At 35.6% G+C, this 18,440-nt stretch overlaps 3 protein-coding genes across 3 annotated transcripts; 2 read left to right on the forward strand and 1 right to left on the reverse strand.

Annotated features, from left to right (window-relative positions):
• Nucleotides 1-3,136: 3,136 nt before the first annotated feature.
• Nucleotides 3,137-9,243, forward strand: LOC21410011 (tubulin--tyrosine ligase-like protein 12). Its single transcript, XM_024161372.1, has 15 exons — nucleotides 3,137-3,497; nucleotides 3,603-3,851; nucleotides 3,942-4,066; nucleotides 4,189-4,408; nucleotides 4,537-4,662; nucleotides 4,788-5,044; nucleotides 5,302-5,409; nucleotides 5,691-5,832; nucleotides 7,213-7,378; nucleotides 7,648-7,805; nucleotides 7,940-8,263; nucleotides 8,418-8,492; nucleotides 8,568-8,637; nucleotides 8,721-8,878; nucleotides 9,023-9,243. Exons 1-15 carry the CDS (start codon nucleotides 3,210-3,212, stop codon nucleotides 9,164-9,166), a joined length of 2,610 nt encoding a protein of 869 aa, XP_024017140.1. The 5' UTR covers nucleotides 3,137-3,209; the 3' UTR covers nucleotides 9,167-9,243.
• A 72-nt stretch (nucleotides 9,244-9,315) lies between these two features.
• LOC21410012 lies at nucleotides 9,316-13,332 on the reverse strand. Its single transcript, XM_024161373.1, has 13 exons — nucleotides 13,270-13,332; nucleotides 13,031-13,162; nucleotides 12,385-12,434; nucleotides 12,088-12,154; nucleotides 11,807-11,879; nucleotides 11,626-11,681; nucleotides 11,410-11,506; nucleotides 11,080-11,164; nucleotides 10,830-10,892; nucleotides 10,643-10,702; nucleotides 10,190-10,282; nucleotides 9,767-9,829; nucleotides 9,316-9,644 (listed from the first exon to the last, which is right to left on the reverse strand). Exons 2-13 carry the CDS (start codon nucleotides 13,128-13,130, stop codon nucleotides 9,528-9,530), a joined length of 924 nt encoding a protein of 307 aa, XP_024017141.1. The 5' UTR covers nucleotides 13,131-13,162; nucleotides 13,270-13,332; the 3' UTR covers nucleotides 9,316-9,527.
• Nucleotides 13,333-14,894: 1,562 nt separating this feature from the next.
• LOC21410013 (pentatricopeptide repeat-containing protein At2g06000) lies at nucleotides 14,895-16,941 on the forward strand. The gene has a single exon (XM_010091857.2). The coding sequence runs from the start codon at nucleotides 14,942-14,944 to the stop codon at nucleotides 16,544-16,546; it is 1,605 nt and encodes a 534-aa protein (XP_010090159.2). The 5' UTR covers nucleotides 14,895-14,941; the 3' UTR covers nucleotides 16,547-16,941.
• The last annotated feature ends 1,499 nt before the right edge of the window (nucleotides 16,942-18,440 follow it).

Genomic DNA, 18,440 nt, shown 5'->3' on the forward strand with positions numbered 1-18,440 from the left:
TTCCACAATTAAAAAAAAAACCAAGACATGTCAGAGATACAAGGTGAATTAGAGGAATGCCAGTATTTTGAGAGTTGACATTTAGTTATTATTCTTTTAGCAATAGTTTGGAATCTAATTTAAGTATAAAACTAATACGAGTGAATAATTTGTTGACGGCAGAAATTCATCAACAAAAAATATATTAAATTTTAGAGTGGATAAGGTGATTTGAAAGATTTAAAACACGACTAAGAGAATATTATGTAGTAAGAATAAATGAAGATTTATAATTGTTCACTCCTAAATTTAAGGGCTACGTTTAGGAGGAGAAAAATTCACTATCTTTTTAGAAAAATGATTACATACCTTTTCCCTCTGAACTAGTATCCTCTCAATATATATCCCATGTAATCTCTGCAATTTTTCTTATTTTATTCAGGGATATTTTTCCCATATTTTGGGATAATATCCCTGGTAGGTTAAGATTTCTCTCAATTAGTATTATTTTCTCACTTACTTCCTTACTTATTTTGTATATTTTAATTACAATTTTCTGTTAATCAGCATAATTTCCTCACTTACTTCTTTACTTATTTTGTATATTTTAATTACAAATCACAAATCTCGTTACATGTCCTGTATTTTTCTCAATCTGCGTGGACTTGACATCGTAAGTACCCTCAGAGCCATCTCCACTTACAACTGCTAGTGCAGTCGACCTCATGTTGTTCTCAACTCCTCAAAGCGGTCAACCGCCTTTACACGTCACTCCCTTTACTTGCGGTCTACTCCTAAAAGAATCGTCATCTGACGTGGTAGTTAAAACATAATTGTCTCCGGTCATTTAGTGGACGTTTAGTTCACGGATTCATAACTATTCTCGGTTTAAGTGTGTTTTTTGTGAGAAAAAATATTTTAGCGAGCTACGAATCATGATTCGAATTTTCATACCAAACACCCTAATAATGCCCTTAATTGTGACGTATGGATCCCATCTAATTGCTCAATTTAGAGTTTGAAAGTTTACTCTACAACGTAACTAAACTTCTTAAATCGTAAAGGCAGGCCTCGTTTGCTCGCGGATTTGAATTTTCAATTCGAGCTGAAATGTGATATTTTATGAGAGTTTTTCACTGCAGTAGAAAAAATTAGATGTGACATTTTTTAAGAGTTTTTAATTGTAAAAACTTAAAACTGAAAACTCGAATCGGTGAAATGAACGAGGTCTTAATTTATGCGGAGTAATTATGACAGGCGCTGTCTCTTTTTCCTCGTGGATCGAAGTCTGCTACACTGGAATACATTTTGTTCTATGCCATGTTGTGTGAAGGCTAATAACTTGGTTAGAAGATTACTTTTATCCTCTTTCATTCAAAATCAAAGAGCATCTCAAAAAAACCAAAAAAAAAAAAAAAAAAAAAGGCCGTGAACAATTGACAAGAATTAGCAAGGCACGGCCATCGGTTTCCTCGCCAGCATACACGATCTACTTGCTTTAACGGAGAGATACAGGGATATCCTCGTGGTAGACGTGCTGAGTAGATCTTCATCGTGATTCTCTTACACAAAGAGATTTAAGTATCATTTATTTCACTAATTTAAATTTAAAATTTAAATTTTATTATAATAAATTTTTTTAAAAAATAATCACATTTAATTTTTTATTTATATAAAATTACGTATCAATTTAAATTAATAAATTAAACGACTCTAATTATCCGTATCTTTTTCTTTGTTTTCGTACTTCTATCAGTTTTATGATTTTTTGTGTATCTTTTGTGATTTCTTAACTATTCGGACGAAGGTGACGACATATTGTTGTTGTCGAGGTGGTTGTTGGCGGCTACCAACTAGTATCATCGTGGATACCGGTAATTACCATGCGGATACCAGTTAGCAAACAGTATCATGATGAAATACCGCTCAGAATTTTGAAGTTTAGTAAATATTTTAAAGTATTATAAAAATAGCAAAAATAACATAATAATTATGGCAGTGATATCATATTTTATACGGTGTAGTTATATAATCATTATTTTAGTGAGATCAAATTTTATTGTTATTGTAATATTTCAAAATTTTATTATATGTGTAAAGAGCCTTTAAATTTTTTTTTTTTAAAGAAAACTAGAATTACCCCTTAATATAATAAAAAATATTATTTACGTCACTCTACTTAAAAATAAATAATTACTATTCAATTAATAAAAAAATAAAAAACCAATGCCTAACCATTTACTTTTTTCTTAAATTTTACTATAAGCCCAAAATGTAATGTAAAGAGCACACTTTACACCCCAGATACATTATTCACAGGTCCATAAATGGGCAGTATTATAAATGTACCCAATTTTAACAAAAACACAAAAAAAGACACGTATTAACCTTAAGATTAATGACACCGCCTTGTAAAGCACCTACTTGCATCTCTCCCTATGTATTGCACCTGATCCGGAAACTAAAAATTAACTAATTATTTTCTTTATTACATTTTTTTTCTTCATTTTATAATTACTCAGATTAAAGTCTCATTTATTTTATTAATTCAAGTTTTTATTTTTAATTTTATTACAATAAAAAACTACGATAAAAAGTTATATTTAACTTAGAATTACATCAAATTTGAATTAAAAAATCAAATTCGGACGAGACCTAACTCTATCAATAACCTGATCCGGAGAACAATTTCACAGCCGCATCTGCATTTATCTTCCCCCACCCCCAGCATTTTTTCCCCCTTCACACGCGCAAGTATAATTTCCCATGCATTTTACATTCGGCTGAGGTCCATGATTTGGAAGTATGTGGTTCAGCCCATCCATACAACATTAAAGTTCCGTTTACTTCGCTGATTCGAGTTTAGAATTTAAGTTGAGATGTGACTTTATGTGAGAATTTTTTATTATAGTAAAAAAATTAAATATGATTATTTATGAGAGCTTTTTACTGTTGAGATGTGACTTTATATGAGAATTTTTTATTGTAATAAAAAAATTAAATATAATTATTTATGAAAATTTTTTACTGTAAAAAAATTTAAATTCTAAACTCAAATCAGCGAAGTGAACGGGTTTTACAGTCGGCCCAGGCCCAATTGAACTACAACTTCTCACTAGTCATAGTAGTAGAGTAGTTCCGTCCATGCCGCCCTCTTCAAACCAACTCCAAAGCTCTCAACTCAAACTCTCACCGCATAGCAGAGACTGAACTGAGCTCCAGCGCCGCCAATGTCAGCCGCCGCCACCACCGCCGAGAGGATCGAAACCTACGAGGACTTCGTGAAAGTCCACGGTCTTCTACTCACGGCGTCGGGATTGCCGCAGTCTCTGCACCGGAAACTCTTCGCCAAGCTCTCCTCCGAGACCTTCGATGGCGGCTCCTTCTTCCAAATCGTGCCCTGCGATGACGGCCCTCAGAGGAGCCTCGTCCTTACCTCGGAATCCATGCCTAAACACTCAGACGTCTTCCTCGTTGACCACGCTTGGACTTTCCGCCTCTCCGACGCTTACAACCAGGTCGCTTTCTCACTTTCCTGTTTTCTCCACTATTTGTTTGGCTGCCTGAAAATGTACCAGAAAGAGAGCAGATCGTTTCTTATTTTCTTCTTGATTTTGTTTCAGTTGCGAGAAGTTCCTGGATTGGCGGAGAGAATGGCTTCCATTATGTGCGTCGACGGCGATTCGAATTCGGATTCCGAAGAGAATGGAGTTAACGGAAATGACGCGAGGAAGACGGTTTTCGAGGTCGTGGAAAGCGAAATCGTTGTTGCGAAAGAGAAAGGAGAAGATAATTTGAAGTGGTTGGAGCTTGAGGAGCTCGAGATTGACGACGATGCGTTGCTTTCATTGGATTTAGCCAATAAATTTCCGGTGCGTCTCATCATAAGCAAGCATAATTTGGTTAATTTAGTATTATCAGTTAGTTTTCTGAAGCTCTTTCTGTTTGTTGCCTTGCGTCAGGGTCTACTTGCTCTCAGCCTTTGCGGAAATAAGCTCGAGAACGCAGATGTAGTTGTTCAAGAAGTTACTAAATTCAAAGACTTAAGAGCTCTCTGGCTGAACAATAATCCAGTTGTGGAAAAATGGTATGGTCTCTTAAGACCAGATTATGAGTCATGATCAAGAAGTTTGAGAGAAACTTAGAGCCTTTATTTATTTTTATTTATTTTTTTTTATTTTATATTTTATATTTTTTTTTGTGTTCCAGTGGGGTGCAATTGGCTGATAAAGTTTTGCAAGGCTTGCCAAATTTGGAAATTTATAATTCAAAGTTTACTTCTAATTATGGTGAGTGGGCATTGGGGTTCTGTGGAGAAGTATATGACAAGGAAAATCCAGGAAGCGGCAAACTTCAAGATGATCCTTCATTGCAGAGAATCACTTCTCTTGACCTTTCCAATAGATGCATTCACAATTTAATCGACAAGGTTATAGCATTTTCTAAATTTGATTTGAAAATGCACGTTGGCGGATAGTGTTTGGTATTAGGTACTAATTTTCCACTGGATATTGGTTCTGATTGTGGTATGTTGCTACAACCTCTTTCTTATTGCAGGCCTTTTCACTTCTTCGCTTACCTTCTCTTTCGTACTTGAATATTCGAGGGAACCCATTGGAGCAAAATTCAATAGGTGACTTGTTTCAGATTCTTGGTGGATTTCCTGGCTTGCATTCTCTAGAGGTACTTTGCTGGAGACAAACGAAGATTTTTTTATATGCTATATTAAAAATTGGCTACCATATTGAAGGGAGTCTTATGACATTGAAAACTTAGGATTTGAAAACTTAGTGAGACTTGTTCTGCAGGTGGATATTCCTGGTCCTCTTGGAGAAAGTGCTGTGGAAATCCTTGAATCTCTTCCTAATCTTTCAGTACTGAATGGTGTCGTGGCATCTAAAATATTAGAACATGGAAAACATGTGATCGATTCAAAGCTACAACCGCGTCTTCCTGAATGGACCGCAGATGAGTCTCTTGCTGATCGTGTTCTAAATGCAATGTGGCCATATTTAATGACGTACAGACTTGCAGATGAAGAAAAGATTGATGAGACCTCTGTTTGGTATACATTTTGAGTGTTATAAGACGATCTGCATTTGGTTGACAACATGGGTATTAAGTCTCCATAGGCAGTTTAAGCTACTTAAGTTTTCCATGATGTTTCTTAGTTCTTGCACGTAAACAAATTTAGAGTACTGCAAGTTTGATTTAAGAAATGTTGGGTGAAACAATAGAAAAATTTCTTTGAGAAATAATGGATAAACCATGGTTTTGCTAATACTTGAGTTTGCATTGCTTTGTTTTTGAATTTTTTTTTAGGTATGTGATGGATGAACTAGGTTCAGCTTTGCGTCACAGTGACGAGCCAAACTTTAGAGTGGCTCCCTTTCTCTTCATGCCGGAAGGAAAGCTGGCATCAGCCGTGAGGTTATATTTTTATTTTTTTGTTTTTGCATTACTGCCTTTGCATACAGAATAATTTTCTCATTTAGTTATATCAACTTGGTATCTACTGTGTTGTTGCACTTAAAGCACGTTTACATTGATGGGGTCGCGAATTTTGCAATTCAATTGGCTTAGTGGTTTTGACACTTATGTTTTTTGAAAAATCAATTTGAAAATGTTTGGCCATGCAGCTCTGTCTTTGCTGGTTAATTGAAAATCATTAGAGAATTTTTATTTAAATGAATCTATTTTGTCATTTTCAGTTTCTCAATATTGTGGCCAATCCAAAATGTCCAGAAAGGTGATGAGTGCACACGTGACTTTCTCTTTGGTATTGGAGAGGACAAACAACGATCTGCCAGGCTTACGGCTTGGTTCCATACGCCAGAGAATTATTTTATTCAAGTAATTTTGTCTTATATAAAATAATTCTGAGGTCTTTATTGTTGGAATATTTTTATGTGGACTTTCATAATCATAATAATTCACTCTAATATGAATTAAAGCATGTTATGAACAACTTTGATATTGTGAATTTATTTATGCATGTATGATAGTTATAGGGTCATAATAGGATGTACACTCACTCTATTGACTAGCTTGAGGTCCATGAACCCTCATTTATGAGTGCTTTGGTCAGTCCATTGAGCCAAAAAACCTAAAAGCCCACCACAAACTTACCTATTAAGTTGAGTGAAACACTTTATTTAGGTGTTAGGGGGCTATTTGTGGGTTAAGGTTGTTGTGGTGTTGTTATGCATGTGCATGGAGAGGTTATCTAATGAGGAGAGCTTTATCACACTCTAGATAGCGACTTATATGACAGCACCACGAGGTAACTTATGACCTTTGATCTTATGATATGTGTTAGACACTAAATCGGCATGGTATTTAAGACGTATCATAAAATAAAAGATTTTCGTGGGTTACCTCTCAGAAGTGATGGTGTAGCCATCGAGCTGTCGAAACTCACTGGTGAAGAGAGCTCAAGGGTGATGAACCATCCTCTTCATATAGCCTCCCTAAACACTATGGAAACACACCCCTATATGCCCATTACACCCTCATACATATAGCATGCGTGTTATGCCCAATTGGCCCATTATAATATAAGCATGGGCAACATATAATATATGCTTGTGGGTGTTATAGGCATGTGAACGGGTGTGTGTGTGCATAGTTTGGAAAGACTCCATCTGTGAGTTTCGACAGTTCGATGGCCACGCTACCGCTTCGAAAAGGTAACCCAGACATCTTTTATCTTATGATATGTCTTAGATACCATGCGACGCCTATCGTGTCTAAGACATGTTGTCGTCAAATATCTTGTGGTGCCATCTTTGGAGTTGCTACCACAATCCTTAAGAGGATGATGGAGCTCTTCTCCCTGTATAGCTTCCCAGCACACATATATAACACCCCTCGAATACTTATATAAAGTGTTTCACTCAACTCAATGGGCTTACTTTGTGGTGGGCCTATTGGGCTTTACAAATTATGCTAGAGAGGTTCTTTAGTTCGTTGGGCTGAGCAGCTTATGAGACAGGGGTCCATGGACCTTAAGATGGTCAATAAAACGAATGCCTATCCTATTATAGCCTGATATTTAACATATATTCATTAACTAAATCACATTAGCAAAGTTATCTATAACATGCTTTAATTTATATTACAGTGAATTGTCATGATTATGAAAGTCCACTTAAAAATATTCCAACATGAATATCATTCATTAAACTGAAGCTCACGGCAGAGTTTAACGTTAATTGGCATTAATCTATGCAGAGGTATGAGAAACATTGGAATAATTTACAGTCAAGAAAGTTGACTTTACCACCTATACAACCATATCCACCTAGAAGTCCGCTTCGTAATGATGGTTGCCCTTTACGTCTTTATACCGACATACCTCATGTGGAGGAATTTCTGACACGTCCCGAGTTTGTAATCAGTGTGTATTACTTTTTTATACTCTGTTATTTTCTATTTGTTTCCCTAATATGTTTTCCGATTTATCTTCAATTTGTTTCCTCAATCAGCTTAATCTGTGTAGTATTGTATCCTGGACATTTAGTTGACAGACTTTTGCTCCTTTGTATGATTTATTTATTTATTATTATTATTGAAATGTATGTCAACTGTTTTCAATGACTCAATTACTATGATTTCTTGTACTGATAGATCTTTCCCTGCTTCTGTTCTTGGGGTGTTGCTTAAAAGCAACTGATCCAAACCGTGCAGATATCATATGGACTAGTGTGCAGGTGGATGAGGATATGAAGAAGGCCACTGGAATAACAGATAACCAATTCGTAAACCAATTTCCTTTTGAAGCTTGTATTGTGATGAAACATCATCTGGCGGAGACTATTCAGAAGGTGAAGAACTTACGTTCTGTGTTTATATTAGCATTTCACTGTTTAATGATCTTACAGATTTGGCTTTGCACTTAAGTTAGACTTTAAAGGATTTATCCGGTCAGGATACTAAGGTCATCCTTTTCATTTAACAGGCACACGGTTCTCCTGAATGGCTGCAGCCTACGTATAATCTTGAAACTAACCTATCTGAATTTATTGGGGATTATTATGTACGTAAAAGAGATGGACGTGACCATCTGTGGATATTGAAACCTTGGAACATGGCACGAACCATAGACACAACTGTCACTGATAATTTAACTGCTATTATCCGACTCATGGAGACTGGACCAAAGATATGTCAGAAGTATATTGAGCACCCTGCTTTGTTCAACGGAAAGAAATTTGATCTCCGTTATATAGTACTAGTTCGCAGTATGAAGCCTTTGGAGCTATTCCTTTCAGACGTTTTCTGGGTATGCGTATTCTCCTTTGTATATATAATTTGTAATGCCAATTTCTAGTGTTTGTTGTCTGTGTCGCCAATTTGAAGAAAATGTTTTAAGGCCTTTTCTGAGTATTATCTGTAAGAACCACCATTCCGGCGGCTACTTTTAATTTCCTTTTCAGGCCAGATTGGCAAACAACTCGTATTCTCTGGAGAAGCACAGTTTCTTCGAGTATGAGACCCACTTCACTGTCATGGTATGCCCTCATAGTGCGTCTCTGCCCTTTTTATTTTTGCGTGTGTACCATTAATCATTTTGTTATGGCTTTCAGAACTACCGAGGAAGATTCAATCACAAGAACACACCAGAATTTGTCAAGGAATTTGAACTGGAGCATCAAGGTACATTATAAACAATTTTTTCTATGGCACGTTTATATCATGCTCAACATTGTTCTTAAGTTGATCCTCAAGTGTAATTGCAGTCAAGTGGCTGGATATTCGTGAAAGAGTAAGAACAATGATCCGTTCAGTGTTTGAGGCGGCTGCTATAGCACATCCAGAAATGCATAGTCCAACATCTAGAGCCATGTATGGCGTCGATGTCATGCTTGATAGCTCTTTCAACCCGAAGTTATTGGAGGTTCATATCTCAACAAACTTATCTCATCGTTCATTTTTTGCATGAATCTGATTACTGTCTGATTCTCCCCCTTTAAACTCACCTTTGTGTTCATCAGTGGTTGTACCTGCTCTTGTAAAATTAACTTGATTTGTCTTTCCCTAGGTTACTTACTGTCCCGATTGTGCAAGAGCATGCAAGTATGACACAGAGGCTATAGTTGGAGGAGTAGTCAAAGGTCGCGACTTCTTTAACGACATCTTTGGTTGTCTCTTTTTGAACGAAACCACCCACGTTAGTCCGCTGTAGTTGAGGTATAGAAGGATGTTCTTTGTAATGGTAATGTAACATGCAAAATTTTGTTTAATGTATTGTCTGATTTTGTCTATGCGAAGTCTGCATTCTTTCAGTCTTATGTACGAAAATGGAAACAAAAAACAAAACAACACTCTCCTTTCATCTTATCATGCGCGGAATTATCTATAATACAACGAATGAACAATGATCATTATGCCAAAAATGTGAGAAGTCGAGAACAATATGTTCAAGATTGCCAGCCCAAGAAAGAAGTGCTTTTCATAAACCGATATATACACATCTGATCAGTGTGATTCTTCTTGCTTCATTTGTTCTTTCGGCTAAAATTCTTGTATAAACACATGAAATTAAATTAAGGTCCTCGTTGCTCAGTTGGTTCAGCTTGTACGTGTGATTGTTTTGTGAGGATTGTGATCTTCTTTTGCAACTCAAGATTGGACATTCGCTCAGCCTCTAATGCTCGCTCAAGCTTTAACACAACAAACAAAAATACAAAAAAAGTATTAGGCGGAATTCCTGGTAAACAGTCATATATGCATTGAAGGATTTGATAATCATCCAGACAAAGCTTTAAACAGATGGAAAAAATACCTTTGCTGCTCTCGTACTCCACTCTCCTAAGATTGCTCTCAACCTTTCGTTCTCTTCTACATACTGTTTTAATAGTATAGTTACAGGAAGATACCAAGCTAGCACATGTAATAATAAAATGCAAAGTTATCTTGTCATTAAAATTGTCAAAATATTAGGCCTCGTTCGTTTACTAATTAGAATTACAACTCAAGTTTTTGTTACAATATTTTCTCTGACAAAAATTCAAATCTAACTTTTTCTGTTATAGCGTTTTTTCTCACATGAATTCACTTTTTAACTCAACTTCTCAACTTGAACGAGGAAACGAATGAGGCCTTAGTTGCCAAAAAAAAAAAAAAAAGAAAAAAGAAAGAAAGAATTGGGTTTGGGTTGATATTTTAGACTCAAGAACAACAATAGGCAGCAAGAACTGGTAAATACCTGGTTGTTGGTAGTCCGCACGCGTTGTATTTCAGTGTCTCTCTCAGCTAACAATGACCGAGCAAGCCTCAGTTCAGACTGTAGCTGATTCATCTGCGACATAAACATGCACCACTTATGATAGAGTTCAATACAATAACATTGACGAGCATTTTATTGTATTCATCTTTTGGTTAGAAAAAGAATAATAAACAAACTAGTTGCTTTTTTCTACCAAAAAGCCTCAAGAAGCTATGTCTCAAACATGAGGACTGAAAACACAAGGCATTTTTGCCAAAATGCATTTAGGGTCCAGTTGCGGCTAACAAAAAGGGGATCTGTTCAATGATCAGGAAAACATGCTATGATTATAATAGATAAAACTTGAAAAGAGATCTCCTAAAAACACAAGGCTTGTAAACAAAGCTAATTGCATCTAGTGCTCATGTAAACATCATGAGTACCGATCATTACCTCAGCAGAAAGCGTCCGTAGTTCTTGATCACGAGCTGCCAACAAATGAGCAAGATCAACCTGCAAGTAACACAATGTAGAAACACGCATGGCATTTCAGAATCAATATTGTCTCCTTTACGTTTGCACAATTCTACATTTTTTTCGTTTCCTTTACTTAAAAAAAAGTAGCTAGAATCACTATCACCTGAGGTGTGCTCCCATCATCAGAGCGTTCATATTTACTTAAGCACTCTTGCAATCGAAGAATCTGCAATGCTCAGATCCAGAATCACGTTACAAAATTTACCACTAGCAAACACATGCTGCAACATGTACATTGCGATCACACAAGCCCATTCAGCAACCAAAAGCATTACTTAGAAACTAACAGAACTATATGCTATAAAACGCATTACTTTCATACCACTACTAATTGTAAGATCCAGTGATGATACCTCTTCGCTCAAAAAGTGAAGGTTTTCGCGCTGGTATTGCAGCAAAGCCATTTGCTGATCAGAAAGCCTACCAGCATCATAATACCTGTTAACCACCGACGGATTTCAGATATGATACTACATATTGCATAAAATACACATAATAGAGGAGAATAATGCATATACTTCATAACTGTGAGTGTTACTTGAAAATGCTACTAAGGATGCTAAGGACAGCTAAAACATGGCAGTCACCAGATGCATCCCTTTGTACACGAAATCCAGTAAAGGTTGGAAGCAACAATTCAAGGGTGTAAAAACAAAAGTGACTAACTAAATAACTATAATTACCTCAAACCTTCCAATGAACTTGATGGTTGTAGTGGAGAATACAATGACTTCAAGATGTCAGGCTGAGAATTTAACGAGTTGTATTGGTACACGTAACCTAGAAAGCACGAAATATATGGGACCCCCCAAAAAGAAAGTAGTGGAAATAATAGCAACAAACATAATTGAAATTTCATGCTCCAAGTTAACTCCACTCAAATGTGTACTTATACTCACCAATATAGAGACTCATAAATGATCCGGCACATACTGCTTCAACTGCCATAATTATCCTGCAAATTTTACAGGTACACTATACGGATTTAATGGAAATATTGATCCAAGTAAATCACATCCAGCCAACTTATACAGATGAAGAGACAAATGGATACATATCATAGTATGGTGACTTGTATACCTTAATATCGTTGAGATAGAAAGAATACTGATGTGGGGTCTCCAAACCGTGACAAGTAGCATTGCAGCAGTTCCTAGAAAAAGCAAACCATTCGTAAACATTAAAAAGAACACAAGAGCCTCTTAAACTCTATGCTACTTCACTTAATAAATATGTGCCAAAAACATTTTGAATTGCTTTTTCTGTAAAATCTCATTTGACAATACACTTTTTAAATGGAATTTAGATTAATGACAGAAAATTAGGAAACAACTTAAACACAGTTGGTATACAGTACATACCATACGCAATAGTTGCAAATGGAAGGCGAACTATATGCTTCAACTTCTGGCTAAAACTATAATAACCCTGCATACCAAAATACTTCCTGTGGTTAATGAATGAGGTGAAATTTTCAAGTACGGATATACATGATTAACGAGACCCTAGGACAAAGATCCAATAGTTATGTGTATGTGTGCAAGAGAGACGGTATACTTCCATATGTGAAAAAACAAAAAACAACAACAGCAACAAAAAATAAGAATTGAAGGCAGGCCAATCGGGAAGTGAAAATTTTGACTAATTAGAGAGATTACCTGTAAGCGAATCTTCTGAACCTGGTATACGAAATACTGCTGAAAAAGGCCTGAAACATTACATAGTTTATCTTCAACAAACACTCCCAAATACTATTCGTATTCTGATCCCACACTCAGCTAAAGTAAGTAAAAATTTGCTCACCCCAAAACGAAAAACTCATGATTTTTATCAAAGCAACCAATGCAATTTGAAGAATTGACTCATCCCAAAGTTTAATAAACAATATGATAGGGTATAAAAAGTATTATGTCGAAGTAAGACACGCATTTTCATATTGATGTGATTAGATCATATTCAACATTTGAGAAACACGCACTACCTATAGTCATACTCTACCATAGAAAGCTCCTAAGCAATAATTCTACGTAAAAAAAAAAGTAAGGAAAAAAAAATTAGTCCCATTCGTTTCACGGGCCTATAGTCATACTCTACCATGGAAAGCTCCTAAGCAATAATTCTATGTAAAAAAAAGTAAGAAAAAATAAATTATTCCTGTTCGTTTTGCGGGTTCGAGTTGGGAACTTGGGTTGAAAAGTGAAAAGTGAATTTATGTGAGAAAAAACATTGTGACACAAAAAAGTTAAATTTAAATTTTGATTAGAGAAAACACTATAACAAAAAGTTTTGAGTTGTGAAACGAACGGGCCAAAGTTGCGGTATAAAACCTGCAACTACTAGAAGGATAACATCGCAGCTGCAAAGCAGTTGTAAAGTATATCTCTGAATTGGATGGAAAATCCATGGAGCTCCAACGGCCAATGCAGCATAACCTGCCTACAATCGAAGAAGAAGATCAGTCCAACTAAAATCACATTCAACTTCATCAGATTTTCAACTCTATCTAGTCACATAATTTGCAAAACCAAAAAGCTTCTACTTGCCAATAATACAGAATAAACGACACCCCCGAAGATGCTTCTGGACTTCCTGTGACCCAGCAAAGGAGCTTCGTGCAGTATATCTAGAAACCTAAAGCACCATAAACAATCAACCACGAAAAATTCACGAATTCGAAGAAAAAGACACAAGATCAGACATGGAAACAAGAGCTCTAGCAACAAAAATCAGAAAATTTAGCGTTTACATTAGTTAGTAATCATTTCGAAAGACGAAGAACATACTACATAAAACCGAACAATTTCACTCAAATATTCGATTCGGAGACGAAATGAAATGCTGTAAATCAGGAAGAGGTTTGTTCTTCTAGAGAACAAAAAATGGAAGAATTGGTTATTCGGAAAAGCTTACAGAGCGTCGAAAATCGTCTTCGAGCGCTGTGGATGCCAATGGAGTGTGTCTTTCTCGCTCGGAAGCCATTTTAGGTTTTCTTCCGGTTCTGTTTTCAGAAACAGTCAGAAACTGCTTCCAGGAAAGAAGAAAGGAAACCTGTGCTTAAATCGTGTTAATTAGCTCGTTTTACTCTCCGACCTTGCTGTTAATTACTAATTAATTATTATGGTTTTTAGGCAATTGCAGTCCAAAACTTAACACTTTTGTCCATTTTTATTTTTTTTTTTATTTTTTTATTTTTTTTATATTGGAAGCCCCCTTTTGTCACCTCCTCTAAGTTACATGCATATATAATTAAATAAAAAAAAGAGAGAAATATTTTTTAAAATATATCGATTTAAATTTTTACTTCTTATTATTAATTAATATTTTATAGTCAAATAATTATACTAGTTAAAAAAATTTAATCAAGAATCAAGAATAATTATATTTTCTCTAAATTAGATTGTTCCCCCTCCGTCCATAAATAATTGCATATACATACACACATATCTAATCTAATTTAATTATTATAAAAGGGTGAAAACGCTTATTTTTGTGGCGTTTACACGTGGCGGGAACATTTCGCTCTCGTTTTGCTTGCTTTTTTTTTTTTTTTTTTTTTTTTTTTTTTTTTTTTTTTTTACTTTTCTTATTTTTGTTATTTGATCCTCAATTGTTAAATTGTTTTTATTTGCATCCTTGTCCTTTCTTTTGCTTTTTTTTTTTTCTCATTTTGCAACCCTTTTTCACATGCATTTTCAAATTCATTTGGCAAAATTATTTCTCTCTTCTCTAATTTCTTAGTTAAAATATTTTGTACAAATATATTCTTACTCAAGTAATTTTCTTACAATCCTCAGTATATTTTAAGTTACATGTGTGTGACTATTTTTGTTACTCAGAAATATTTTCTCTCGAATATACTTTTAAATAAATATTTTTCTCAATTCTCATATGTACACCTTAATTAGGTTTTTATGCACTGTAATTTCTTTTACTGGAAATTTAGCTTATTATTAACAGTTGGAATTAATTGCTATTGTTTTTTGAGAGAGTTAAAGAATTGCTGAGAAAAATTTTAAGGAGTAAGATGTCAAACTACAAAAGAAATAAAGGGCAAAAGCGTCAGTCTGGGCGCACGCTCGCTGGGATTCGCTTGAGAACATCAAGCCAATGGGCTTTGGTGAGGCCCATTTTCCAAAACTCACCCTCCTACGGACAAGAACATCAAGTCGGCAAAACAGAACCAACGCACAGCACAACAATGGCAAAACGTCACAGATGAGACTTTTGTTCTCCAAAACCTTTCCTTTGTGCGTCCCAGCCTCTAACTCTAAAGTTTCCCTTGTCCATTTTCACCACAAACGCAAAGAGGTAATCTCTTATTCCGAGGCTTGGTTTGTCAAGGTTGTTTCTACTCTCTTTGTTCGTTCTCAGTCCCTAAACACTTTCTTTGGTTATCTCAGCAAGAAATTGACTCCTTCAATTTCATTTGAGGTCATTAAACGGCTAAACAATAATCCAAACTTGGGTTTGAAGTTTTTTGAATTGAGTAGGGCCAATTTGAGTGTTAACCATAGTTTCAGCACTTATAATCTGCTCATCAGGTCCTTATGTCAAATGGGATTTCATGATTCTGCTAAATTTGTGTTTGATTGCATGAGGATTGATGGCCACTCGCCTGATAACTCCACTATAGAGTTTTTAGTTTGTGTTTTTGCGAAAGTGGGTAAGTTGGATAGTTGTGAGAAGTTGCTTGAAGAGATTAGGGCGAGTAAATTTGTTTACAGTAGTTTGTTCAATGTGTTGGTGAAGAATAACAAAGTTTATGAGGCTGTTTGCTTGTTCAGAAAACAAATTGGTTCGCATTTTGTTCCGGATACTTGGACTTTCAACATTCTAATTGGAGGTTTGTGTGGAGTAGGAGAAGTCCATTCGGCTTTCGAATTTTTCAATGATATGGGGAAGTTTCGGTGCTCTCCAGATGTTGTTACTTATAACACACTGATAAGTGGGTTGTGTAGGACTAATGAAGTTGATAGGGGTTGTGATCTCCTCAGGGAAGTTCAGTTGAGAGGTGATTTTTCACCCAATGTAAGGACTTTTACGTCGGTCATATTGGGTTATTGCAAGTTGGGTCGGATGGAGGAGGCCTCCGCCCTTTTTGATGAGATGATGGATTCTGGAACTAGACCAACTACAGTCACTTTTAATGTTCTCATTGATGCATTCAGTAAGGTCGGTGACATGGCTTCGGCAATTGCCTTGTATGAGAAGATGCTATTTCACGGATATCGTCCGGATGTTGTCACTTTCACTTCTTTAATAGATGGCTATTGTAGGGTTGGGCAGCTGAACCGGGGTTTAAAGCTTTGGTGCGAGATGAGTGTAAGAAATGTGTCTCCAAATGGCTATACTTACTCTGTTGTTATCCACGCTCTATGCAAGGTTAATAGGCTACATGAGGCTCGTGATTTGCTGAGGCAATTAAATTGTACTAACATTGTTCCGAAACCTTTTATGTACAATCCTGTAATTGATGGATTTTGCAAGGCAGGAAATGTTGATGAGGCAAACATGATTGTGGCAGAGATGGAAGAGAAGAGATGTAACCCCGACAAAATGACGTTTACCATTCTTATACTTGGGAATTGTATGAAAGGGAGAATGGTAGATGCAATTGGTGTCTTCTACAAGATGTTGGCTGTTGGTTGTGCTCCGGATAAGATAACTGTACATTGTCTGATGTCTTGTCTTTTGAAGGCTGGGATGCCTAATGAAGCGTTTCACATTAAAGAAACTGTAATGAAGTCTCTAAATGTTGGTATGTCAAGCTTAAGAAGTAATCATATGAGAGCAATTGCTGAGATACCAATGGCTGTATAGTTGGTTGGCTACCACAATGTGCACCTCATAATGTTGGTCCCTTCAGTTAGACAAGACCCTTCAAAACTTGTACCGAGCAAGAAAAGGATGCATTTTATGTGAGTTGGAACATCGCGATAACCTAATTATATTTTTTGAACTACTTACAATACAACTTTCATCCATTGATTTCTTAAATTTGTATTTCTAGTGACTTATCACAAGGAAAAAAGAGATTTGTTATGTTCTTGTTTATGGAAACTCTATGTAGCATCAGCAATTCTATGTGCCTATAGGTGTCATTTTATGATGCGCTGAATTCATGCATCAACTAATGTACCACTATTTTTTAGAACACCAGTGTTCATGAAAAATATTATGAAGTACCTTAAAATATCATGTAAGATCCAGCTTGTGGCCTCAGAACCTAATGCTAAGTATATATTGCTTGGACTTGTTAATATACTTCCATTTGGTTATTCATGACAAATGTGTTCAGGTGAGACTCAAAAAGAAGATTATTGGTTTATTAGATTCGGAAAAGAATTATTAACTTTATTGGTTTCATTTGGTTTCCAAGAATTATTAACTTTATTGGTTTCATTTGGTTTCCAGTAATACACATTACAAGGCATCTTGTGGTGGGTTTGAACCTTAAATATTTAATCCATAATTGCACCTGAAATGTTGAAACTTAATGAAAAACATCATAATGGAGATTCTTCAAGAGCAGGAAGCCGCGCATGTTTTGGCACCAATTCTAATTTCAACAATTCAAAAAATATGCTAAAATTAGTGGGTGACTTACGGTTTAAACTCTCTATCTGTCTGAAGCATTATTGTTCTATACATTATTTAATGTTCGATTTTCAGGTCTAATATATGTGATGTATATAATTTGGGGCCTTGTTCGGCTCGGGGGCCTTAGGCACTCGCCCTTGAGCCGGCATTGAATTTTTCCCCTAGATTGCCTGCGAAATTCTGAGTCATACTTTCTCGTAGTGTTTGGATCCTTGTTACCATAGAATGACAACTCTTGGAGGTACGAGGTTGTTTACTAGACGGATGTGATTTTCAAGCACTCTAATGCATGGCAGTGGAAATGTGGAATCGATTACCACCATTATATTGGACGGAATGAGTTAAAATTTGGATATCCTATTTACTAAAATGAAAGGCATTGTTGGTTGATCACTTTGGTTGCTCCCACATGGTTTTGGGATTAATTTCTTTGACAAACTACCTGTCCATATAACATTATCATATTAACTTATAAGAGTGGGTTGGCTAGAAAGCAAACCACTATGTGCAATATGTTTAGAAGTTGTGCTGTAATGTTATTCTCTAATGGTTGTAGAAATTCTGACTCATTTATATATTACAATGTAATTAGATTTATGCCTCAACTTAGTTAAGTGTTAAAATTTGTGTTGTGCTGAATGTCAATAAAAATTAACTAACAAAAAAAGTAAATGCTAAATTTCATAATTACAGATAAAAAAACTCCTCAACCGTTTTTTCAATTAAAGAATTATTGAGAAAAGGTATACAAAATAGAAGAGAGAAAAAGAAAGTTGGGGAGTGGAGGATACCAACCCATATCGCCCACCTTTAAATCAGATCCATTCTGTCCCCAACCACGACCAACGACAAGCCTACTCTAAAGAAAATAGGATTAACAAATTAATCTAAGTTATATCAACATTTTTGTCAAGTAATAGATGAGAAGAAGGAAAATAAAACCAATGGTTTTATATCAGCCCGCTTAACACGTGAATTCAACATCAATAACACATTTGACTATAGATGTGTATTTGTGTTATGTGCTTAAGATATTTTATGTACTCAAATATTTGGATATGATTATGTTTGATTATAATTTGAAACTTGGTATAATGATTTATATTTTGTATTT

This window comes from Morus notabilis, unplaced genomic scaffold (assembly GCF_000414095.1).
Source record: "Morus notabilis unplaced genomic scaffold, ASM41409v2 Scaffold329, whole genome shotgun sequence".
In the NCBI taxonomy this organism is placed as follows: Eukaryota; Viridiplantae; Streptophyta; class Magnoliopsida; order Rosales; family Moraceae; genus Morus; species Morus notabilis.